General features: G+C 37.7%; 1 protein-coding gene across 8 annotated transcripts in view; it reads right to left on the minus strand.

Annotated features, from left to right (window-relative positions):
* Positions 1 to 529: 529 nt before the first annotated feature.
* The window catches only part of GRM5 (glutamate metabotropic receptor 5), a 246,884-nt gene continuing 221,262 nt past the window's right edge, over positions 530 to 26,151 (minus strand). For 6 of the 8 annotated variants that reach the window (XM_019286772.3, XM_019286771.3, XM_019286774.3 and 3 more), the window contains 3 exons: positions 17,220 to 17,318; positions 15,592 to 15,753; positions 530 to 8,015 (listed from right to left, as the gene is read on the minus strand). In XM_019286772.3, the coding sequence (XP_019142317.3) occupies positions 7,193 to 8,015; positions 15,592 to 15,753; positions 17,220 to 17,318 (1,084 nt within the window). In that variant the 3' untranslated portion in view covers positions 530 to 7,192. The remainder of the gene's footprint in view (positions 8,016 to 15,591; positions 15,754 to 17,219; positions 17,319 to 26,151) is intronic. The other 2 variants (XM_010401076.4, XM_010401077.4) reach the window with 2 other exon arrangements.

Genomic DNA, 26,151 nt, shown 5'->3' on the forward strand with positions numbered 1-26,151 from the left:
CTTTGGTTTGGTTTTTTTTAAGCATTTAGCAGGGAATGTATAACAGAATCTATTGGCTGGAAACAGAATGTAGCCAAGATAAGACATTTATTCCTAGCTGTCACAAAGACAGAGCACTAGAAACCAAATTGTTAAAGGATATAAAAAATTTTCTCTGATTTTTTTTGCAGTTCAAGATTAGATGTGAACCTACAAAAGTAGTTTCTTACAATATCTATAAAAATAATGTTTTGATATATGATTCTAAGTTGAACAGTTTTGTTTTCTGTTGCTCAAGAGCAGATTATTTTACTATTTCCTCTCAGTTTGCAAATCTATATATGCCTCATCAATGCGATTGTGTTTGCCTCAAAAGACAAAGATCAAACTATGCTAGAGCGTTATGTAACTATGATACCATAAATGTTAATCCTTTAAAACAACAGAGAGGGAGAGAAAAAGAGAGAAAGATTATAATTCAAGAGTTTGTGTATAGGCAGAAAAATGCACTGAAAACATATCTGTAAGGGTTGAGAAAAAAAAAATCCAGTTTTCAGTCATATCACAGATTTTTTTTAATACTGTTCAAAAAGTACCTGACTCTACATAAACACCAACTATAACATGATGTAGACAATTGAGAAACAAGCAAGTGTGTTCTTCAATGCTAAAATAAATTACATTTGTACAGGTAGAAAGCAAACCAAAGCTGATAAAAATGTTAAATTTTATGAAAAATCATTTTCAGTTCACATCAAAATAATAACTTTACATTCTCTATGTTTTAATAGTATAAGCAGCAACAACATAAAAAAGAACAAACAGTCACAGAATGTTTGAAACCAGTTCTTCATAAGTTATTAGCAAATTAAAAAAAAATAATTACAAGCACTTGTAGCCCACACAAATCTTTTGGAATTGGCACCATCTCTCTAAAACATCTATATTCTATATAGATTTCTAATTACAAATACCACCAGCAGCTGCCATATAATCCTATTAGTACATGTAATATACATAGTATATTTGTTCCCATTTGGCAGATCGGAGTGACTTAATGATTATTGTTTGTTAGTACTGTCATTGCTCAGGTGAGACAAAACCAGCCATATACACCAATTCATCACCCAGATGAATTTTTTACTTACCTTTATGCTTCACTGGTCTGTATCTCTTTTTCTTTTCACAGTATAAAATTGTAAGTGGCAATTGCAGAGATTTTTACTGAGAATGTAATAAGAAACCACCGCAAAAAAAGTGAGTTCAGGTAATTCAACTTAAGTGTTTACTAAATGAGCTACACACTCAAATGGGTAGCAGATGGATGATGCTCTTGGAGAGTATTGACTTCCTTTTAGGAGATTCATGAAACTGCCAGAAAACTGTCACCTGTTGCTTATTTTTGGACATGTTCTCTCACATCCCTTAACACATTTAGTTAGAGGGTGATTTTCCCATTGGGCTACCAGATAAAGTAGGAATGATAAAGATGAATGGCAGGAAGGACCTATTCACCAAGCCTAGCTTCAGGAATGAACCTAATAAAATCCCTCTGCTGTTTGATTCAAAAGAGAGTGGGAAGAACATCCTGTCATTACCATTCTCTGCAGAACAAATAGCCAAAATCTAGACTTCAGTGGCCACTATCCAACTTTGATTTTCTTTACATGCATATTAATCAGGAATGATTCCATTGACCTCAATAGATTAAGGGTCAATGCCAGCAAAGAACTTCACCACTTAAAATTATTCCATGTAATAAATAGGTTTTTTTGCTCTAGTGTGGAGGTCAGGACCTTTTGTTAAATATCTAACCTTGCTGTGGAGTTTGTGAGAAGAGCTAGTGCCCAGGAAAGCAACACAACAAGGAAAGAGATGTCTAGGAATACTCTATTTGAGCCAGTATGGAAATGCAATGTGCAGAAAATGCTAATTTTCCACTGGGATCAATTTTTGGAGACAACTATGCATTTTGTTTCAGGTCACCTTTGTGGCTGGAGGAAAATTAAATGGATCCCTTTTTATGCAGTGTCAGAGAAGTAGGAACCTCAAGTTTAATTCCTTCACCTATCCAAGAAGACTCAATCTCTCCTTTCCATGAAGGGGTCTGAGAACTCCAGATGGAAGACAAGATTTCTGCAGATACAAAGTTATCGAAGGGCACATCCTTCCCTCCTGTCACTAAAACTCTTTTCAGGGAAGCATTTAACTTTCTTTTTAGCCAATACGTAGCCCAGACAAAAGGTTGCCGCCACTTCTTTGGAGTTAAAATACTCACCTTGTCTCTGCTCCAGAGATTTTTAAAGTATTTTATATTAAATGGTCATATATGATCTCTAATTTTATTCAGTGTTTATCTTATCAGGTTTCACTGTTCCTTTTCCACTGCAATACTCTTGAATTTGTTTCTGTCCTGTGAAGGGAAATGAACAGAGGGTCTCAACACTGAGTCATTAGAGCACTTTGCAGCCAGGAAACTGTACTATGCATTCTCTGTCCTCTCTCATGGGATATATAGGGATTTAACTTAAGAAGCAGTGTTTTCTGCATCCCTGAAGGGTTTTAACATGAGTTAGGTATCCTTAGATGTGTGATGATCAGGCTAGTTCTGAGCATACACAGACATACTCTGCTAGATGCTAGATTAAGGTGGCATTTGAATAGTTGTTTTTAAATTGAGCTCAAAATGTAGGTATTACATTCTACTGAAATCCAAACTTTAGGCTCCAAAGTATTTTTTTTTTTGAGTCATCCCTGGCAGTGGTCTCCAACACAATAAAAAAGTCATGGCCACATTATTAATCCTGAGCATGGTGCTCTGATTTCCCTAAGGAACCAACTCTTTTGTATGCTGTCTGTTGCTGTCATCTTTTATCCTCTCACCTCATAAATGGTGTATTCAGCAGAATAACAAGGTTGCACACTTTCCTTTACAGATCTTACACCCACAGATATGCTGTCTTTCAGTTTGGTCTTGCACACTAAAGAAAACATTCCCAGGGGAGCTCTGCTATCATCCAGAGTGAGAATCATGAACTGGCCTTCCCATTTACTTTCTTTTGATATCTTATTCTCCCAGTTTTTAACAAAAGTTTTCCTTTACAAACACAGCAACTGAATAAACATCCAAGCAAACTAACATAACATTTTTTTTTTCTTGTAGAACTTTTAACAGTTTTTTTAATTAGCATTTAGTTTCTATCTCACTTTTGTAGCTGGAAATCAATGGAAGAAGCCAGCACCTTGTGATCAACCAGGGTCCCATGAAACATCAGCAAGTGATTTGTGGACTGTGGTCTAAAAATCTCTGGTCTAAGGTATCTGCATGAGTCTAGGCACCAAATGTTCAGATAGAAGTACAAGGAAGCACATCTTCAAAGTCATGCAATCATTCTTCAGAGACAATTTAAAAATACAGTTCTTCAGTATTGCAAAGACCTTCCCAACTGGTCTGCCAGAGTGACTCACTTTATTTCAAGAGCACAGATCAGAGGTGGTTACACCATCACTCTTTAGGGTTGGCCTGGTGCACAAAAGAAAGAAGAGATTTTTTTGAGGTCCCTGCAGTCAAGAATGACAATAGTTTCAAATCCTTTAATTCCCTTTCTGGCAGCAGCACTAAATTGGAAGGCAAATTTCAAGCCATTCAGTTGGTACTTACACATTCTTTAGTTAGACTGAAAAGTGTTCATGATTGTAACTTTTGCATTTATGTCTGAAAACTCCTGCCACTATATCGTAATGTCCTAGACAGAGACTAGCATACAAACAGAATAATGAAGTCATGATGTCTGCCATTTGTATTATTTTTTTCTCTTGTGTCAAATCCACTGGCTTCTCCTAAAGAACTTTCCAGTCTTGCAAATCTCCCACTGGGCTCATTTGTATTATTACTACAGGCATTACACCATTGTTGCTTTCTTTTCCAGAAAACCTTTCCTCCCTTTGTTGAAGTTCAAACACATCATACAAAGTGATGTTGATGTATTCTAGCCTGTACAATTAAAGTGGATTCTGCCTTCTTTAAATGCCCCTAAGGTTGCCCTACCTTTCATTAAAAATAGACTGACTCCAAGAGGGTACTATCCCAGCAGGGTCCATCCATGGTTCCTTGTGCAATTAAAATTTCTGCTGTACCTAATGGATATGCAAAAGATACATGACTCCTCTGAGAGTGAGCAAAATTGTTTAAAATTTGGGTTGCACAACAGTAGGGTTTTAGGCTCTTAAAACATGCATTCAGGTGTTAGATTGAGGATTTTGTGTGTGTGGGCACATGGTGCATCCTCATACCTATATCATCGTGACAGTATACATTAACATTGTCAGGAAGCTCTGAGCAATAGCTATGGCCAGGATGGCGCCATTTGAGAGCAGAAGAGGTATATTTATGCTGAGCTTGACAGTTTCTATTTTTCACTCCTTTTTACTAGCTTTGTATTTAAGGAAACATTTTTATATTTGTCTGTATAATCCTTACTTCCACTGCTGATTATTTCACAGTGCAGTGAAACTCACAGATTTTAACAGGAATATAATTATATTAATTGTCCACCACCATAAGAACAGACTACAGGAACAGGAAAGATCAAGGTGGAGGATGTTCTTGTAAGAATATTGTTCAATAATTTGAAGTATAAGAGAACAGATAGTAATAGCATCCCTTTGAAATTCACATTAATTATCTCAGTACACTCTGTTTCTATTAAAACATTACTGCACTGATGGGAGACTAATATTGTCATATAAGTTGTCCACGAACAACATTTCAGTGGTCTAAACTCCCTTAAGGAGGAGGTTTGTATCACAGACTGATTGGACATGCTTTTCCCTTAAATGTGGGTTGTGACCTGTGACAGAAGACGCTTTCTCCTGAAGACATGGACAGCTAGGGAATGATGAGACATGCTAGTACTGTGAACCAAGGGGGTAAAACTGAGCTCTGGTCTGGGAACCATGCAGCTGCACAGAACTGAGTCCACGCTGATCAGTCATGCGAGGAGGCAAGAACTGCATATGGGCAACAAGGACCTTCAGTCATGCCTTAATGTAGGGATCTGCCTTCTGGAGTAGAGCTGTTTTGTGACCTGCCTGTTCATGCTATAGGCAAAGCTGATAAATGACTGTACCTGACAAAGCAAGCATGCCCAGACTGCAATTGGATAACACTGCCTGGCTCTAGAGTCACTAGAATATCTCTGTGAGGTGCTGGTCTGGATTCAGTCATCTATTACTTTTCGTTGTTAAATGTTGTTGAGCAGCAAATTGGGGTGCAACACATAATAGTAAAACAAGCATCCCAAAGGAACAGAAAATACTCTTTGCTAAAGTATGTGAATGTGCTTTCATCTTTTACTTGTTTGATCAAATATTTATTATTTTGAACATGGGGGAGGAAAAGGAGGTATGAATTTTGATTACAAAATATTTGTTTTCTTTGAAGAAACAAGATCTAAAGGTTTTGAAAATAAAATATAGCAGCCTTATTTCAAGGCTCCCTTCCTTGAGGCTGTCTTCTATATAAGGCTACATCAACTCAACTTTGAATTGAAGTACATTACTCATCACTTCGTGCTATCCTTCAATAAAATAAAACAAACCCATAAAAGTTTGGCACCTGAGGACAGCTATGTCATGAAGAAGAGAGCCAATACAGTGTGCGTTTAGGGTCTGACTTACAAGTTCTATGTAACTACACCTATCAAAAATTATTTAGCTACTATTCAAACTTTAAAACTCTTCCCTGCCTTTATTAAAAAAGTGCTGTGACAGTATGAAGTGCACTAAACTGTACTACCTTGATATAGGAAAAAAAATATGAGGAATCCCCTTGTTTCTTCTGTGAGTTGCTAAGAAACAAAGAATCTGTTGGTTCATATCTCATTAGGTCTTCTCTGTTTTAACCTTTACTCTGTATTGCTTTGAATGTATTTTTTTCTTTTTTTTTTTTTTTTTGTCACTGTTCATAGCTGCAAGGCATCAGCAGCAAAACAAAGTTTAAAATTGTTGCTTATTAAAGAGCAGCTTAATAACCTCTAAGCAGACTTTGACACAGGGTTTTTTTCCCTATATATATATATAAATTATGATTATGACAACCTTCCCACTGGCAGTTAGCATTCGTCATAATCCAAATTGGTATCCTAGAATTCGGTCGTTCAAAGGATGGAGAAACTCCTTAGGGTGTTTACCTGTTCCTTACAAGCAAAGATGGGAATCTGAGCAAGTATTTTAACTGGTAACATTATCACGAGAATGTCCATAAAAATGTGTTAATTTCAGTAGGGAGTGCAGCTATAATATAGCTTGGTAGTGCTGCTAGAAAGAGAATATTCACCTCAACAACTTGCCCTGATAAGGGAATTACAAAACAGTACTCCAGAAAATATTTTTTGCTACTTCATTATTAGTTGGCAACATGGTGAAATAGTCAGGAAATCTTCCTTGGGTTTTGTTGTTGTGAAGGTGAATCCAATGTTAATAAATTGAACTTTTGATACTGATAGAAGAGAATTTCATAAACAAATGTGTAGGTTGAGAAGTCACTTGTAAAGCCCTCCGTATTGCAGTCACTCACTGCAAAGCCTCAGCTTAGTGTTATCCACGTGTAACGTACCACAGACACAATATTCTTCAGCAAAAAGTTTTGTAGTTATTGAACATACATTACTGCTTTTTGAGATCTTCATAGAAAAAAAAAAAGAAAGATAGCTTGACAGGTTGGTCCCAGATTTGAGTCTGTTAGAAAATGTACATTCAATGTTTGGTCTTCTATTCTTGATAAAAGATCAAGGTTCACTTCTGGGTAAGGGATCAGAGTAAACAAACAAACCATTGTACAGTTGTTTACAATCTAGTTCCCCCGTCCCCTATATTGTACACACAGTTCATTGTAATACTAAAGCAAAGCACTTGGTATGTAACTGGATTAACAGACTCCTTATAAGCCCTCAAAAATAGATTCAGTGTTTCTGAAAAGCCCATGTTTTTTTAAGGCCACGATAATCTGCCAAGAGTCATTTTGTCTTTAAATCAGCATAATTAATCTGATGTTTCCACTTCTCAAGTAATTCCTCTTCTTCCCTTCCACTTCTCACAAGATGACCCAATGCCTCTCACTCTGTCTGCGTAAACACTGGAGATCTTGAAGACTTGGCTGTCCCCTCACTACTTGCTTGTGGTTGTTGAGATCCAACATCGTCTTGAACTACATTCACAGCGAAGAAGAACTTTGAGTATAATCTCTGATGAGGAGTGTGTCGTATTTGGGAGAGGACGGGATGCAGAGAGCTGATTCAGAAGCCGGAGAGCTGGGAGATGCACTTCCAGAATCGATGGAGTCTCTAAAAGGAGAAGGAGGAGTTAAAGCCACCAACTCCTCCAGGTCTTGCTTGGCTGCTGGGGTCTCTGAAGTGCCTTCTTTGATGCTGTCATTTGAAGCTTTCCTAGCAGACTGTGAAGCGCCATTGACTTCAATGGCAGGAAGAGGTTGGATCTCTGCAAGCGTGGTCATTGTTGTAGGGAGCTGGATTTCCCGTGGAATCAGGTATGAAGAGCAGAGAGGAGCAGCCCCCATTGTCCCTGGAGTAGATGTTGAAAGCATCATAGAGTTCAGCTCGCTGATATTGGCTGTGAAGCGAGTAACGACACTACTGATCTGCTCCATGAGGGAGCCTTGAGAGGAGCTACTTCGCTGAGGAGGTTCTGACTGGAAGGTAGGGGCATCATCTTCTGTTCGGCTGACAGAGGCAGTTCTGTGGCTCAAAGTGCTGATTGGTGAGGGAGTCTGTGGTCGGTACTGAGCTGGGTATTGCTCTTCGGCTTCCGAAACGTCATAAAGCGTTTTGGCACTCGCCTCGGGAAATGTAGCGCTGCTACTGTGTCGGCTACTATCTGTGCTTTTAGAGAAAGGCTTGATCACTGCAGTTTGGTTGGGGTTCTCTTTTTTGTTGATGTGGACTGACAACCGCTGCCAAAGGTGTGCTCCTCGGCTGCTTTTCTCATTCTGGGCCCAGGAAACTGATTTCCCATTAGAGCTGTAAACGCAAACAAGATAAGATGGTAACTTGCATCAATGTTAAAGATATAGTCCCTGTACCTATACCACGGGTATATGGTATTTCAGACCTTATATTCATCATAAAGCTGACTGTGATTTCATCTATATCTATCACAATATATCTATATCTATCATTTTTACCTGTATGTTCTAGGAAAACAAGCAGTGTGCCAGCTCATTTCACAGGCCACTTGTGCATCCAGCCATCACCTGTTCTGTGCTAGTTCATGGCCACTGCTGACCCCTCTGTTGAGGCCATTGGGACATAGACAGTGTCCATCCTGGGGGAGGGAGAAGCTTGATGGCTTCCCTTCTGTTGGACTGGTGTCAGGAAGAGGGGCTGTGGGACTGAGGGATGTGTGGAGGAGTGGGGAAGAATTAAATGTTTGAAGAGATTGAGTGAGAGACCTGGACTAGCTAGATTGCAGGGGGAAGGTATGTGGGCTGGCCTGGGAGCTTTCAGTGGTAAGGAGCTTTGTATAGTGTTCTGAACATGGATTTCTGGTATGGGGCAGGGATTACAGACTGGGAGATGAAGAAGTGTAATCTGTTAAGGCTGGGGAAAAAAATCTCTTGGTATCCCACCACTTGGAAGTATTGGAGCAATACACAGAAAGGCGTTATACTGGTTGTAGGTAGAGAGACACTTCTAATGGGTAACTTCTTCTTCATTGAGGTACTTGGCAAGCTAGATGCCACTAGACAAAAGAAATATTTTTTTTTTTAATTGCAGGTTGGCTCAGAGAATGAAACTATATTCCTAGTAGGAAATAAATACCTGACAAGCTATACAAGCAGCTGCTCATGGTGACCTGAGTTTGGAGACAGCAATAAACATTTTGCTCCACTTTTCTGCAAAATAAGTCCTTTTAGGGTAAATTCTCCTTAGATCCCATCATACTCTGCTCTTTATCAAAGTTGCTTATTTTTCTCCTCTTGATACCTGAGAAAAGCCAACTGTGGCCTTTATAAACACACAATATTTCCTTTTACATCTTCCTCAGTCTGATGAGCTGATGTTCATACATACATTAACATATAGTTCTTGGAAATAAGGAAGATATTAGAAATATTTCTTAGCTGAAACAGACAATGACTCTGAAATGATGTCAACAGAAAAAACAGTCTCCACATACAAATAAACATGATTTATATATAAAATGCATCAAAACTTTAGACGATTTGCTTTGGTTTCCTAAATATTTGCTATAGTCATTTAGGATTTTTGAAAAGACAACAACATTGGACACCCTGGCAGATTATTGCAAATTTGATTTTTGTTTGCTTTTTAAGTCTGCGATAGATATCCTCACATGTTAGCCTGCAGCATAACAGTTTGCAAAGCACATAGTTTACTGAATACAGATGACTTTATACCAGCCTTCCTGTGGAGGCTTGCCTCAAACTATCAATTTAATAGCTCTTCTGGTCATCTAAAGAAAAAGTTGCACGCTGAGTGTAAAACAAAACCTCCTCGTGGGTTCACATCTGTGATTATGCTGCATGAAATTACAATGGATCATGTAACACAACATATGCCAACAGTTTTCGCCTTCAAAAACAGCATGACAGAATCCAGTAGACAAACACAATGTAAAACAATGGGTACTTTAAGAGAGGGTAGACTGGGAAATGATCTGTATAAGTACATATGAGTTCACCCTTTTGCTGCAATGATCACCAGGATGTTATTCATATCTTGGAAGTTGACTGTTAGGCCCCTGTCCCCAAAATGCCAGGCAAAACAGCTGGTGGCTTGTAACTTGCTGTTCAGACAATCCCTTCCTTCTGTTGTACCTCAATCAGAGCAAGAAGGAAAAGCAAAGTCTAACCTGTAGCACTGCTCACTTTGACTCTTTGATTCAATCACACTGTGGGTGTGGTTCTGGACTGAACAGGAGCTGGCACGAATGCCTTCCAGAGTAAAACTGTTCCCACTGAGGACTATGCATTTGTCTCCTTGCAACACATACTCAGTGGGTGTTGAGAACTGTTTGGGAGCCCTGGCTCACTGGTCATGCTGAGTCCTGAGCTCAGTGGGAGCTCAGTGACAGCAGCAGGAGCAGAATTTGGATTGTTTGGCAGACAAGATCTTGCCTCTAGTTCCGGTATGATGACCATGAAGCCTTGTCCCAGGTGTTGCTGAGTTTGACCTGGACCAGGAGGTAGAATGATCTGGCACTTGTAACTTTGATCAGACAGAAAGAGAGGACATAGATCCAGTCCTGCATGTCCTGCTCGTGACGTCTTAGAAGGATCTGAACAGACCTGCCTGCCACAGGGGTGAAATAAATGCCATTAACATGAAGGATTGGTCAACGCAAATAGAAATGCTTGCCCAAAGAAAGTGGTATATTCTAGCACCCCTCCTGACTTCAAGCATTGGCCTAGTACAGATGTTCAAACCCTTTAAATGTGTACTAAATGCATGTAGATATTTTCATGGCCTGAGAGTCAGATAATAAGTTTGTAAAGGGAACATGTTCCCCCCTCCCTGGTCACAGTTAAAGAGACAATTATTAAGGAGAGATATGAGGCTGAAAAACCTGGGGAAGGGGAAAGGATGAAATCTGATTTTGCATCTAGCCCTTGGCAAAGAAAGGAAGAAAGCTAACAGTTAAATCTTCAGTGGAGCAAGTCACCAACCTCCCTGAATCTCAGTTTGGGTTTGGGTCAGTCTGGCTGATACACTCATTCACTGTTTTTGTACTCTGCCCAAGAGTAATCTGTGCATGTGGCTCTCATGTTGATCCTAGGGCTCTGAAGGAGACCCAGTTGCTGTTTAATGTAAATTTTGTGCAAAAGCCTGTAAGACTTGACCATTATTCATTTCAAATTCCTTGATATTAAAAACTGAGTAGGAGACAAGGTCCATTCACTGAATAGGTGGTGAGGCATTGGAACAGGTTCCCCAAGGAAGTGGTAGAGTCAGCATCCCTGGAAGTGTTCAAAACACATTTGGAGGTGTCACTTGGGAAAATGGTTTAGTGGTGAACACAGTGATGTTGGGTTTACAATAGCACTCGATGATCTCAGAGGTCTTTTCCAAACTTTTTGATTCAATAATTTACAGTAAGGAGTGAGCCATATAGCTGAAGTCCTAATAACCTTCCAAGCAATAATAAGAATTTCCCTGTCAGAAATATATCATACGCTTTATCATGCAGTACCTGCTTACTAGGAAGTCAACACTGGACTGAAGTATGCAATCATTTATTGCCTCTGTGAAAGGAGAACCACTTGTTTTCTTATATTGGCATAAAACTGGGTTGTGGATAAATTGCAGTGATAATACTTTAAGATCCTGCTCTAACTGCATATTGATTGGAACACTGTCAAGTTAACTGGAAACCATGCAGTGCCCACAAATTAAAAACAGAGAAATAAAAACAGATCACAGACATACGTTAGAATGTCTAGGAATGGAATTGTTTACATTTACTATGCCCAGCTCTGCCTTGACTCTTCAATGATGGGAAACTCTAGGACAGTGAAATTTTTGATTTTTCTTGTAAACAGATTTTGGCTCCCTCAGTTGAAAACAGATGAATTGCACTTTTGAACTCCCAAAGGAATTCCACTACAAAGTTTGGCTGAATACAAAGTTTTCTACCCTACTCTGCTCTTCTGCTGGCGCATTGCACTGAATAGAGCAGAGTGCGGCAAACTCAATCGGTGATACCAAAATGTTAGCAACTTTTTTTTTGTAAAACAAAGCCATTTTCAGCACATTTTTTTGTTTTAATTTCCTTTTTTATAGGTTAAAGGTTCAGCTTTATGCACAAGAGAGATTTCCTGAGAACCAGACACAGTAATTGTTTCTCCATTGTCTTTACTAAAAACTGCTTTGATTTTGATAGACTGGCTTTTTCCCTGCCTGCTAGACCTACCAGGATATAATATGTACAAGAAATGAAATCGGAAAAAATGAAAGAACTTCTGAAGTAGCTGCTATTTCAAATATTTCTTCTACAGTTGACCACTTGATGAGAGAATAGCAATTAGTTTTATTTGCCATTTTTTCCCCTTACTGAATCTCTTTAGAGACACTTGAATTTTGTCTTTAAGGCTTTTCTTCTATATCCATGAAGGGTATTAACTGCTTCTTATACACTTAGGTGTAAAAAAAATATTCCTCTCCCTTTACACATATATTTTTTTAACTGTCTAGAATTATCTTTTGTTTTGGTTGAGGTAGTAGATGTTTTGTTGCAGCATTTTTTCCTCTGTGGTATGATTATTTATGAGATGGTGCATAGGTCTGCCACAAGGGTTTCTTTAGCCAGGTGCTAGTGAAGCAAATTTGTTTTGTTAGGTCCTTCAAAATGCAGAAGAAATGAAAAACAGGAGGAGAAATTGAGAGACACAGCAGCTGAAAACTCTCATATTTTAACAAGGGTGCCATTCTCATTAATTACCCAGAGTTGCTAAAATTAATTCTGATGATGGGTGCCTGGGGACTGGTACTGGGTACAGTTACTGAAAGCCTATGCAATTTGAAAATAAGTCACTTGTTCTCTTAATATCTTTGACTGAACTTGGAAAATCAGTTTAAAATTATGGAATTAATTTTTTTTCAAGAAAAGTTGGAATTCATAGTTTTATAGTATTACTCAGCAGTGGAAACCAAAATATAAGTGGAATTATATAGGTTAATACAAACATTTAAGGGAATTTTTGTTCTGTATCACATACTAATATGGATATCTAACTCCAGATTTGAAGTGGTATAGCTGCAAACAGACACTGGACAATAATCTGATGGGACATGTATGATATGTTTGCAACTTGTCCTCATGTGACTACAGTAAAGCATGATTTCAAATTCTTAAATTTGTAAGTCCATGAATGAAAGTTCATATTTCAGAACACTGGTCTAAATTTTATGGAGCTAAAATTGGTGGCAAATTTATGCCCAGATGTTTCAATGGTGAAGTGTTGCAGTTAAGGTATAACCCCAACACTGTTCAGAGTTCTCCTGTATTTAAGGGTGAAGTCTTCCTGTGTTATCCCCAGAAGCAGCTGGCAGTGGTAAGCAGGATAAACTTCTGTACTTGGCTCAGCCAATATAACTTTCTGCCAAAGAGAACTCTTGTTATTCAAAGTAAATAAGAATAAATAATAAATAAGTAAGAACCTGCTTTCCTTTTAGATTCATTTGCTGAAACCTTATTAAAGACTCAGTGATATAATTAGTCTGCCTGAAAAGGATTTGTGTGCTATTTGTAGACTTATTTAAAGCTTGGTTCTTCACAAGGGATCGTGTGTGTGTGTGTGTGTGTGTACCTGTGATGAATTTAAGAAGGGACACCTATGCACTTTCTTTCATCTTGTCACTTGCAATCTCAGATCATTATTCCTTTTGCTTTTAGTGACCCAAGTTCTTCATCCCTGGGAGAATGCTAGTGCCTGGCAACATGCTAAAGAAATGAAATTAAATAAATGGTAGAAGTGGTGAACTCCCGTATACAACTATGAAGACGCAAGTTCTTGTTTCTCCCAGAAATATAGGACAACCTGGATAACTGGATGCAGAACAAAAAATGTCTAAACTAGGTCAATTCTACCACTGTAATGCTTTATGTTGTTACATTTCTCTGATTTTGAAAAGCTTTTAAGAAAACCTCTACATGCCGATGTAATTGTTTCCCTAGGTAAAAGACAATTCTGCCACACACAAATATACTGCTAGTGATATATCACTCAAGTTATTTAGTTTAAATTATTCTGATATTGCTTTTCCTATGGAGATAAATGACAACAAAACAGAAAAGAGGAATGATACAGGCAAAAATAATTTTTTCACGTCCTGAGTTCTAGAAATAACACTTTTTTGCAATTATTTTTCAGAGTAGTTTTCTGTTGTCAACAGTGAGAGCAATTATTTATATTACTCCACAAACTATAATCTGTTGATACCTCCTTTCCTCATGAAAAACCCAGCTGACATTTTTATGAATGACTTTAATATGTAAGGATAAAAGAAACTACAAAGTGAGAGAGAGTTGATGGACAAAACCTTTGCCAGTGACCTCCCAGTGCAGCCACCAGTGATGCTAATTCCAGCAGCTGCTTCAGCAGCATGCATGGTTAGAGTGGGAAATGGAGAGTCCAGTATCTGAATGAAACATTTCTAGTACACCAATGGTCATCACCCAAAATGCAAGAATGATCCTGGTATCAGATGTGTCTTCTTTCCTCTACTACCATGACCTCATTGCAATTATAAATTAAGGTAACTAGAGCTGTGTTACACATTTTGTCCGAATAATGCCATTTCAAGCATCTCTGAGCATATTTCTGCTACACTGGAGCATTCTATTCACAGGATGGAGAGAGGACAATGGCACCTCTTGAACTCTGAGTTCTGCTTCCTGATGCAGCTACATGCTTTAAGGTGTTTTCAGTATTACTTGGTCAACATGATTTTTCGTTGTTTTCATTGCTAAAGGTATGAAATAGAAACTGGGAAAAATAGAAACCATCACCTTACCTGACACTGAAATCAAGTGTACAAGCAGTGCACAAGAGAAAGAAACACAAAAACCACATACACACAAACAAAAAACCAACCAACCAACCAACCAACCAACCAAAAAAAACCCCTCATTTTCTCTCCCAGTTCTATCTCCAGAGTCAACAGTTGATTTGACTTCTATCCTCCGCAAACAGCATGAAATTGGAGGAATTTTAGATGTTTGGCATGCCTGATAAATAATTACAGAACTATCTTTGCACATGGGATTTAGCCAGAAAATTACTCCTGTGAATTATTAAGCAGTTTCTTATTCATTGGATTTAATCAAATCAGAAATGCAAATATGATGCAAGAAATGCAAAAGAAATGATGCCGTGATGCCTGCTTTGTGAAAGCTTCCTAAAACATCCCATTCCTTAGTTGATTTTATCATATATATGTGAATGATGCTCACAGGTGATGCAGGATGTCATAACTTCCCTTAATTAGAAATAGCCTTATAAGGCATCACATAATGTACCCACTACTTCTATTTTTGTGTCACTTTTCATCTTGAAAAATCTGAAGCCACTTGTAATACTAATATAAAGGGGTAGTTAGGCCCTGATGTGGAAAATGTCCACACTGGGGTTGGGACACATATATAATGTTGCACAAGGGATTTGAGGACATGAGCTGAACAACACTGCCCAGTATGAATTGCATGGCATTATTTAGACTGAAAGACTGTAAGTGAAATTTGGTGTGTATCATGGGACCTCTTTGTCCCATGAGATGATGAGTTTTTTCATCATTCACAGATGGTCAGGCCCCTGTATCTGTCTTTTTCCATCTGTTCTTCATCTCAGTGACTTCTAGAACTGGTCTGGTACTTACTGAGACATGAGAATGGTACCTACTTTCTCTTCTGCAATGTCTGACTTCTCTCTGGGAGATTCCCAGGCTATTCAGTGGCAACTCTACTGAGCTCACAAAATTGGACAAGGACCATTGGCCAGGACATTGTGGCTGGAGACAACAAAACACAGCCATCAAATGCAATTGGACTCTCTGTTAAGCAGCAGGTGTTCTTAACTGTTTGAGTAGGTCTTGCAGCTGACAGTCTTGCTGTGGAACTATTAGACTGACACAGTTTCCAGTCTTTTTGACTGTTAGGGCATCCTCTTTAACAGGAACCTTTTTCTCCTCTCTACTTGACTCAGATCGATTACAGTCTGGAATGCAAACAGATTCTTCACTGTGAAGATATAAAAAAGAAGTTTTTCAAGGGTGTATATATGGCCAGGCAAAACAGAGCTGAATACTGTACAAAAAAATACAGTTGTCTGACAATTACATGTACTCTTCCACTCTTCAAAATTCCATTATATATTGATTGCAGATAGCTTTCAAATGAAGAATAAATATTTCTGAAGGCAATGCAATGTAAGAAAAAAAATCCAGATGACACATGGACAAGAAACAATTCCAGTTGACAAAATATATACTTTGTGTACAACACTCAGCAATAAATGTTTCTGATGTTATTTAAAGTGCAGGAATCCTCAGGTGTGTGCTATGTGGTGTGAGTGTTGATGGCCCTATGTATGTGTGTGAATACTGCACCCAAGGGAAGCATAGCACTGTGCAAATGAGGAAACACTTGGGAAAAGTGAAGGTATAATTTGATCACCCTGTGCTCTAAGGTTATATTTATAAATATCCTACAGGGGTTGATGAGGTATGAGTAGATCTTTTAATAAATGGTAAAATGGTTCTAACACTTAGTAGAACATAACACAATGACACTGCTTCTTAAGAGCTTTTGTTCATGAAAGATGTATAACCATCTTTGACATGTATGTGCTTATTCATTTGTGAAAGGAGATGTATGGAGAAATGAAATTTCTGTCCCAAGGGAGTCCAACTTTTAGAAATCTGGCTGGACTCAAGAATAGCTGAAATCTCCAAGAATTTAACAGAATTAAGTAGTTTGAAATATTTCAATAGAAAGACATCAAGGTTGCCATACTAAAGCAGTTAATCCCAGTAACATTAAAAAAAATCTAGTATTTGATATTAATTAAATTGTAACATTGGCGCTTAATTTCATGCAATATATAATGGCAATAAAAAAAAAGAAAATAAGTATATAAATTAAATTAAATGGGGAAAGTTATGAAAAAGATGCTTTAAATTCTATTTAAAATTACTTTGAAACCTTTCTTTAAAACTACTGTAAAACTCAGTACTTTTCCACAAGATATTTTGATTGAGAAGAACCAACATTTTCATATTAAAAATGTTTTCATCAATCAGTTTTTCTCTCTGCTTTTTAAAATTCTTTTGGTTGGACTTAATGTAACCCCTAATATATAGCGGGCCTACCCTTACTCCAGGTTTGAATGCTGTTTCTTTTCATCTGCCTGACTGGCTTAATGTGTAAGATTTCTCCTCCCCAAAGCACCATATTACAACAACATCACACAGGACACGTGGTTCAGGTCACTGGAATGAACATGGTGCAGGGTATTTTTTGGCAGTCAGATGGAACACAGAAATCAGCAGTGGCAACATGTTTTAATTTTTTTTTTTCTTTTGTAAACATACTTTATGGGATACACAGGAATTACAGACAGAGGATCTGGCCTGGAATTGTCCAGGGCTGCTCCTTCAGTTCACAGACATATGACACTGACCTAAGGCCACTTGCTCTTTGCTTACCTGGTCATTGTAGCTCGCCCACCATTCCCCATACTCCCTTTTGGGGTGAAACACTCTATTTCCGACTTGTGCGGGGGGGCCAGTCTCCTGCCTTTGTACCTAATAAATCACGACAACAACAGGAGCAAACAGAGAGAAGTGATTGTGTGCTCAGCTTTCTTTGACAGCTGCTGTGCAAAGGGCCATGCACATGAATGCTACTGTGGCAGTGGTAGAGAAGAGTGCAAAGCAGCTGTGGGAGTGGTAAAAAACTGCATAAAACCCCAGACTAGAGTTAAAGCAAACAGGGTTATGCAGGATAGGTGCTCACTATTTTCTTTATATATATCTATATCTCTATATAAGACGACCCAAATGGTTTTACAGAATAACAGCATGCTAACATTTTATCTTTAATAATTTTTGGAGTTAGACCAAACAGAGTGAACCAGTTTAAGGGAAGCAACACTTAAATTAAGAATCAGTGGGAAATCAGCTGGTCGCCATGTTCTCAATCCTAACTTATTTCCCTGGTCGTACATCTCTGTAATACATGGCTTGTTCCACTTTTCAAAGCAAGCACCAGTGTAGTGGAGAGGTTGGGTAAAAGTTGTGTGGGCTCACAGTTCATGTTGTGAATGGGACTTCCCTCTCAACTGGCAACAAATAGAAAAGTTGGATAGCTTGCTGAGATCTAGACATAAAGTCAAGGGAAATAACCCCAACCCTAGAGCCCAGTGCAGTACTATGCATATTTTACGTACAGGACCTCACACTTGGATGAAAAATTCACTAGGATAAATAGTTTAATATTTGATTATCTAATTAGTCCCCCGATAGGATACAAGATAATACCTGGTCATTGTTGACTCACTGAACACTCAACTGGGATGTGAGTAATGTACAAATCTCACACTGTCTCTCCTCCCAGTAGTGAACTTCACCCTAATCATACAAATTCTTGTGCTAGGTGTTGAAATACCTATTTAAATTCTTTAAGAAAAATTTTGAAAAAATACCTGCATGTGTCTTCTCAAAGAATTTGTGATATCCCACCCCCAAATCCCATGGGCTGCACTGTGGGCATTTAACACACTTCTGGGGGGAAGCTTGTGCATTTAATTCTGCTAAAATCACAGAATAAAGGACTTTTTTTGTTTCTCATTCATTAATCTGATCTGGATAACAAAAGTACCTTGAAGAGAACTACCTTGTAAAGGAGAAATAACCTGAGTACAGAGAAAGTGAGACTAGATATTGGATGCAGTTGCAGTAGACCCTCAGATGCAGTGTGTATTACATAAATCACTGATGAAGAAGCTTAGTGATTCTGAGAGTGAACCAGAGACAGTAAAATTAGGTGTATAAGTGCAAAGTCCTTTTGTTTACAAATTATAACCTTACTGAAAGGAGGAACAACAGCAATTTTGCAGACTGGCTACCAAGGTTTTAAGACAATCCAGGATGTGGTGTATGTAGCGCTCCCAGATAGGCATGAAGCTCGAACAGGACACATATGTATTACATGGAAGGCGATTCCTAGAGCAGAGGAAAAGGTGGATGGGCTCAGAGAGTAGATAAATTTACTGAAAAATACAAATGAAGTCAAACTGGATCATACAAAATTAATCGGGATAGCCAGAGAAAAAGAGCAGAGAGAAAAGAACGTGTAGAAACTTCACAGAAAAGGAAAGGAAATAAACTTGGAGTGAAGGTGTTAGACATCAAAGAAAGTAGAATTTAGGAGGAGCAGGACAGAAATACAGTTATGTTTAGACTAAATAACCAAAAGAGATATTTTGCCTAGCAAGGCAGAAGGAAAAATCAAAAGTAGGAAAAACTGGGAGACTCTAAATGCTCACACTAAGCAGGATTCTAGAAAGTAGCCAATGAAAGGAAACAAGAGGTGTCCTTGGTAACTCCATCCTGAAGAACCCCAGGTTAGAATGGATGTGACCCAGATAAATAAGCCCCCACAACTGTCCATTTCACATTAGCATAATTTTCACTACCATGAAAATCAGCAGAGACACTGTTATGAATCCCTCAAGTTTATCCATCCACTCAAGAGCAAATTGCACCACCAGAAACCATACATTGTCTCATAATACCTCAAAGTCTTGACCCATAGTAACTGCTACATTGCCATTCATTCAGTGCTAAATGTCCATGTAATTATGAAAACGGTGACCAAACTCTAATCAATCCTCCTAGTGCGCTAAGTGCATCTAACTCTTGGGGGGAACCTCCAAAATTCTTTGAGTGACCATTCCGGAAAGGCACACCAAAGATTCTGCATAAAAAGGGTTTTCAGCTTTCAGAGCAGGCACAGGAAATGCTTTTGCCTCAGAATATCTTGCAGAATGTCTTGAAAAATGTCCGCTTTCAGGTTGTTAAAACCAAGGTTTGCTTTAAAAGAGCCAGTCTTTTGAGAGGGAAAACCCTCAGACATTTCTTTGCAGTTGACATAAGAAATACTAAAGTGAAAAGTAAAAGGTATTTTGGCTTTATGGTATTTTTGGAGGAGGCATAAAACATACTGTGTAAACAGTATTTGTAAGAACAAATTTATTTTCTCCTTTTCTCCAATTCCAATTCTGTTAAATGATTTATAATACTTTGGGTCATCTTTAATGGTTTTTTTCACATCTTTTGGTGGGAAATTATGATCTGCGTCATTTGCTTTTGCACTGGAGCAAGCTGTCTTAAGGAAGATATTTAATGATAAATACTAATATGTTTTATAAGTGCTGATTAGTGACAGGAGATTTGGGGAGTAATTCCCAGTAACTCAGTCACTGCAGAGCTTGTCCATTTGCCAAATACTTGGTCACATCTCTCTATCTTACACAGCAGTACTCTGCTCTCTCCAGAGGGCCTCAGGAGAGAGAAAGAAATTTACTCCTGGGCTGAGAAACCATGACTGTACTGCCTTGGCTTTTAGTGAACTCAATGTACATGTGATAAATGGTAGGAAATACCAGTGAATCTGCTCAGGTTTGAAGGACTTCTAGACCTTTTTCTTGCCTTCTTCACCTTCCAACAAAACTCCTCTTGTAGACCAATACTAACGGATGCCATGGGAAACAAAAGGGGAATATGGGAATCTGAATAAGATCAGTAGTGATTCACTAAAATGCTGTAGAAATCAGATTTTATGTGTGTGTAGGTACAGATCCCTACATTATTATTATTATTATTATTTATTATTAATTATTTATTAATTTTGTTCCTGTGCTGACAAGAGTCTCTAGATATGGGCGTTTTTAGACTATGCCTTCACAGTAGATCCAGGTGCTGGTATCCTGATGGTCTTGACTTCATGTTAGGGTGAGACTCAGGTATGTTCATGGCCCCTCCTACCTCTGCTCTTTCTCAATTTCCATGCAGAAGGTGTTGGATACCTTGATCAGCAGTGCATTTCATATGGCTGCACATCCCCTATCTGGAGGATGTTGACAGGCCAGACCTAGAAGGTGTGCCATAGCCTACATTTGTGAATAGTTTGGTCAAAGATATTGTGAAATCCTTGAAAAATAATCTATGGATAGAATGTGGGTGGTAATGAGCAGGTTCTGTTAAAATGTCCACACTACACAGGGTGAAAGAATTCCCAAAAGGCAAGAGCTTGCAATAGCAAAAAATAGTTGTTTCAAACAATCTGTTCTCTGGAAAAAAAAAAAAAAAAGAGCAATTAGAAACTGGTTTTTACTCTTAGACATAAGGGGTTTTTGTTTCTCTTTTTTCAGAAAAATGTTTAACTAAATGAAGATATCTCAGGGTATCTTTGGGTTTTTAAAATGCAAAGCAAAGGTAATTTGTTGTGTTGGAGACAGAGAGCTGTCATTAATCCCTATTTCAAATGCAATCTCATACTGCCATGCAGAAGTGTTATTGAGCACCCAATGTGTGCTTGACACTGTTAACTTACATAGAAGTAGTATTTTTCACATGCAATGTTCCTTGGTCTTGATATTAAGAAATGATGAAGAACTTACATTTCATAGCAGCAGAACTTACATTTCATAGCCTTTAGATTAGGTAAGACATTATATGTTTAATGATCTCTGCATAAATGCTAAAGAATGAAATACGAACAATATTTAGTGATTTAGTGTTGCTACTGCAGGGGCTGCTTTGAACTACAAACATGCTGTGTTCTTGAAAATCGATTCTGTGAGATCGGTCATGGTATCTTGAAATTGCAGCATATTGCTCTGAGTATTTTGAAAAGGGTCTCTGTTTATTTGGTCAAATTTTCCCATTTATTTAATGGCTAAAATAAATTGCATATAATTAAGCATGCCACTTTTCTCTTTTAAAAAAAATTGACATATAAACATTACTTTCTTATTAACACAATTTCAGCAAGTAAAATTGCTTTAGAGCCAAACTTACAATTGATTTTTTTCAAATGCAGCAAAATATTTTACTTTTTTAAAAAGCTTATTCTAATTAAGCAATCATATTTAATTGCAGCTGCTGAATTAAAATGACATTTTTGATGGAATGATAAACAAAGCATTATACTGGCTCAAGGGAAGATTAGACTGATAGCAAAATACTACCAGTCTGTTTATTTCCATTGTTCCAGAAAGGGTTTTTCCAAAATGCTGGACATACCATTGTATAGGATATTTCTACAGTAGGGTCTTACCTATATAGAGGTTCAATATATAATGCTATAGCCAAAACTACAGCAGATTAAAACACCCTTGTGTTTATAAATTTAACAGACATCTGCCTTAAATTTCAGTCACCGTCATGAAAAACTATCTGTCACCAAACACAGCTCTCAGCCAGATGAAATGCCAGCTCTTCCACCAGTCCACATCAACATTCAGGATACAAGTACAAATACCATTCACTGTAATTCATATAGGTGTTTCCACAGTGGCAGACTGCTTTGTGACTTGATGGACCTTGGAGGGAGGGTGCATGTCCTAGTCTTCTGTTTATCAGATTAATTACAGTGCATCAAATTAATTACAATGCCAGTTCATATCAAAGTTTGCTCTAGAATGAAGCAGAATTTCCTTTGGTAGACAAACCTGGCAGACAGGACCTACATCGTGCATGCCAATGAACATGAGAACATCTGCGCGGCTTCTCCGAGTGCTCTCCAGCATGTGTGATAAGGACAGTAGTGATATAGTATATGGTGGCATTTTTTTGTCATCAGAATTTTGGGATACAGGCTTGAAGATGAAAAACAATATGTAAAAGGGATAGACACTGCTATTAAAAGATAGAAATGCTTTCTTTCCCTAAATAAATATAGAATTGTTGCGTCCCATCTTCACTGTTTCTTCCTATTCTTTTTTGCAGTACACTAGCAAGACTGCATTTTGCAACCTAGAGCATATTTGGGTAACAGTAAGTAGGGAACTGTTCACAATATCCAGACTTCACATATGATATTTGTTTCAAAATGATGGTAACAGTGTCTTAATAATATAAATAATGCCAAATATTAGGCTTGAAGACATGTGCTCAGTTAATGCAGCCAAAAAAATTATATCAATCAATCAATCAATCAATCAATATTTTAATTAAATTTAAGTTGAGGGGAAAATTCAAAACAACAACGCTAGCACTGTACACAAAAACCATTGTAATAAGGTCATTTAAGAGTATAAACTCATTATACAGATGGAATGTTTTAGCAACAATTTATCAAAAGCTTTCAGTAATACCTTTCACTGAGTTTTATAAAATATTCTTCAGTCATTTAAAAGTATTTGAAGTTTAATTAATCACAGTATCAAACTTGTCCAAAATGACACCAAGACTAAATTATTTAGGGAAAAGTGAAGGACTCAAACTATTCAATAACCTCTCAATCTAAATTTTTGTAGCATATTAGATTAAAATAGCTCCAAATGATCCCTTTGGGAACTGATTCATTAATAAATGCAGACTAATCCATCAAAAGGATAATGAATTTCTCTGAAGATCCAATTTTTTTTATCCTCCATGCATCAAAATTAAATTTTAGCAAGGCTATGAAGCAAACAAATAATATCTTATTGTATCAGTATGCCTAGATTTTATTTTTTCAAATAAGAACAATACCCATTGGGCCAAACCTTCACCTCATGTAAATTGTTATCTGCTCTAATTACATGAAGTCATGTAAGAAGCTTACGCCTCACTTTTCTACCATCAACTCAAAATGCAGAGGCATCTAACCACTTTTGTGCAATTTGTCATCAATGGTCCCATTAAAGAGCATCTGGAGAAATTAACTTATTTTTTGGTACGCAAGGAGTTTTCAGTGGCATCTTTTGCCCTACAGTAATCTGTGGTCCTGCTTTGAGCAGCTTTTCCACTTTTCAGTTTCCACAAGGATTTATTGCATTGGGGTGGGCAATGGCTAAAAGCTGATCATTGTTACAGTTCAAAGATGGTGCCAGTCATTTCTAGAATGTAACTTCTTAAGCATTAGTTCTCCCAATTCACATTCTTTGATAATCTCCCAATTAATTCTCTGTACACACAAGAGCAGATTAGAAACACTAAAAATCACCTCTAAATTATTTCTTTATGCTATAAAACGATTCTGTTCAAGATTTCAAATAATGTTCCCCGCATCTTATTTTTTTTCCCCACAGTGAAATAAAACTGGAATTGGAAAGATCTTTTTGTGTAAATATGTTATAACAGACTGATAGGGTATTGAGGGGTATAAGACAGGTGGGCTGAAACCTCTCCTCTACCATTGACTGATACTAAAAATAATTTTACTTTTCACCAGAGTAGAAAATAACTATTTCTTTTTTTCCCAATCAGTGTTTGTTTTATACAAGACAGAATGGCTCCACCAAGTTCCAGTAGGAAAGCAAGCCATGCTGCCATCTCTCACAAGCTGTGGATATTACTCCATACGAGAGCTTGTGCACCAGGCTTGAGCTCAGTACTGTGGGATTACAACCTCTTCTATATTCAGCTTCATATTTTCCATGTTTAAATCAGTTCAACTACCTGCAGAAACTGCAGAACCAATGACTTTTATGAAATCTGTGACTGTTATTCTAGAGTTTAGGAAAGTTGTGTTTTGCCTTGTTTTGCCAGCCAATGGACCTGATGGAGGGTAAGTCTTAGTGTACTGTATGACCAATCAGATCACCAGGAGTATCTCAGCCCTTTGGTTATGAAAATTGTGAGTATGAACCTATAAGCCATGCCCTGGAAAATCTAGTAAATAAAAAGCTTTTAAAAATTAGTTTGGAAGTGAGGTGTAGTGTTCTTTTATCATGGTTAAAAATGTGTCAGAGAATTTGTTCAAGCTGCATATAAATGAAGACAAAATTGGCACTTGTACTATAAAAATGTGTCCCAATAGAATATGCTGTGGCAGAAGCTCAGGATCAGTATCTTTCTCAATGGGTGTACACATGAGGAATGAGAAACAGCTTCAGCTTTCCACAAAAATCCCTCAGTTTTTCTTGAACTCCATCTTCTTTACAGGACTAGAAGCTCTATGTCAAGCAACAGACCTGTTTCATATTTCAGGCAACTTATCTTGCTGAGGCATAGGGAATTTGAATCTTTCACATTTACCTTTGAAACCCTCATGCTGATAATGCACACATATACTCTAAAATTGATCACAGCTTGATGGCCATGACTTCAAATCTATCTGCTTATTTATGTATGTGGCTTTCAACCAGTGAAAATTTGATACCTGGCCAATGGGAATTGCATGAGTTGCATCTTGGGGACCTTGGCATGTAACCAAGACAGAAGTTTATTCTTGTGGGGATTCCCATTTGTCTGGAAACTCAGTGTCTTTCCAGGACTTTCTTAATAATGTAGCATAGCAGTAGTGAAACCTTGAAGAAGTTTCTCACGTTTTCAATTCACTTGGTCTTTTTCAGTATTTTATATGGATTTCAATCATATTCAACATTAGAAGTACTGCTTTAAAATTTTCCTGAGGGAAAAAGAGAGGACTTTTGGAGAAAATTCAATTCAGACTTCTGAAAAAACTCACCCCAAGATTTTGGTGCTGAAATATGGTGCACTGATGCATGATATAATGCTTCGACTGGAATATTTCTAAACCATGAATGCAGATTCTAGGCTGATCCAAGCATATTTTCTTATTTTCTGGTCCAAAATAGGTTGTGTTTGAATTGTAACAAAACAGATACAGTAAATCATAAGAGGGAAAATAGAAGATATAAGGGAGAAAACCAGCTGTTCCTTGCAGAAACAGAGCATGCAGTGTGATGGTAGACACCTGTTTCCAAAATACTTCATTATGGCACAGTTTGGGACTGCTTGCTGTCTAATTATACACTAACTAGAGACACTGGTGGTCCAGGACTGAATCCAATTCAGTGGAAAAAATCTACCTTGCTTACCATGTTTCGCTCATAGGAGACACGGAATGGAAATTAACAGCATGTGAGCCCAGACACCTGATGGCTTTTTCTGAGGTACCAGTGAATCACTTGAGAAGGAAACACCTGATGTGTGAGCATCTTTGTTTAAGTTTAGTCAGATAAAACACAATGACTGTGATTTATATAATAAAAAATTTGTGGTTCCCCTAAGGGTGTTTGGCTTGCTAGGACAAGGGATCCCCAGTCCTGGATGAAAGCTGTCAGTCCTATCACTTCTGCAAATGGCATACAGAGCAATTCTCAGTTCTCTAATCATACAATGCAGAACAAACTTTTTAAGTGGACAAGACAATACATTAAAAAACAAGTGAGTAATACATTTAGTTCGACAGCCATATCTTATGTTTAAATACTTAGGAAATACTTCATCATATAGTAAATTCAGGTAAAATAAAGTATCACTGCCACACGAAGTTATTAAGCTTTAGTCTCAAAAAGATTTGCGAGAGAAGTGTCTATGATAAGGTGCAGAAATTTATGTGTGAGTTTCTTCTGTTGTCTAGTATTGTGCTGTTCACAGCTGTATGGAGGAATTAGGCACA

Source organism: Corvus cornix, chromosome 1, assembly GCF_000738735.6.
Source record: "Corvus cornix cornix isolate S_Up_H32 chromosome 1, ASM73873v5, whole genome shotgun sequence".
NCBI classification, from domain to species: domain Eukaryota; kingdom Metazoa; phylum Chordata; class Aves; order Passeriformes; family Corvidae; genus Corvus; species Corvus cornix.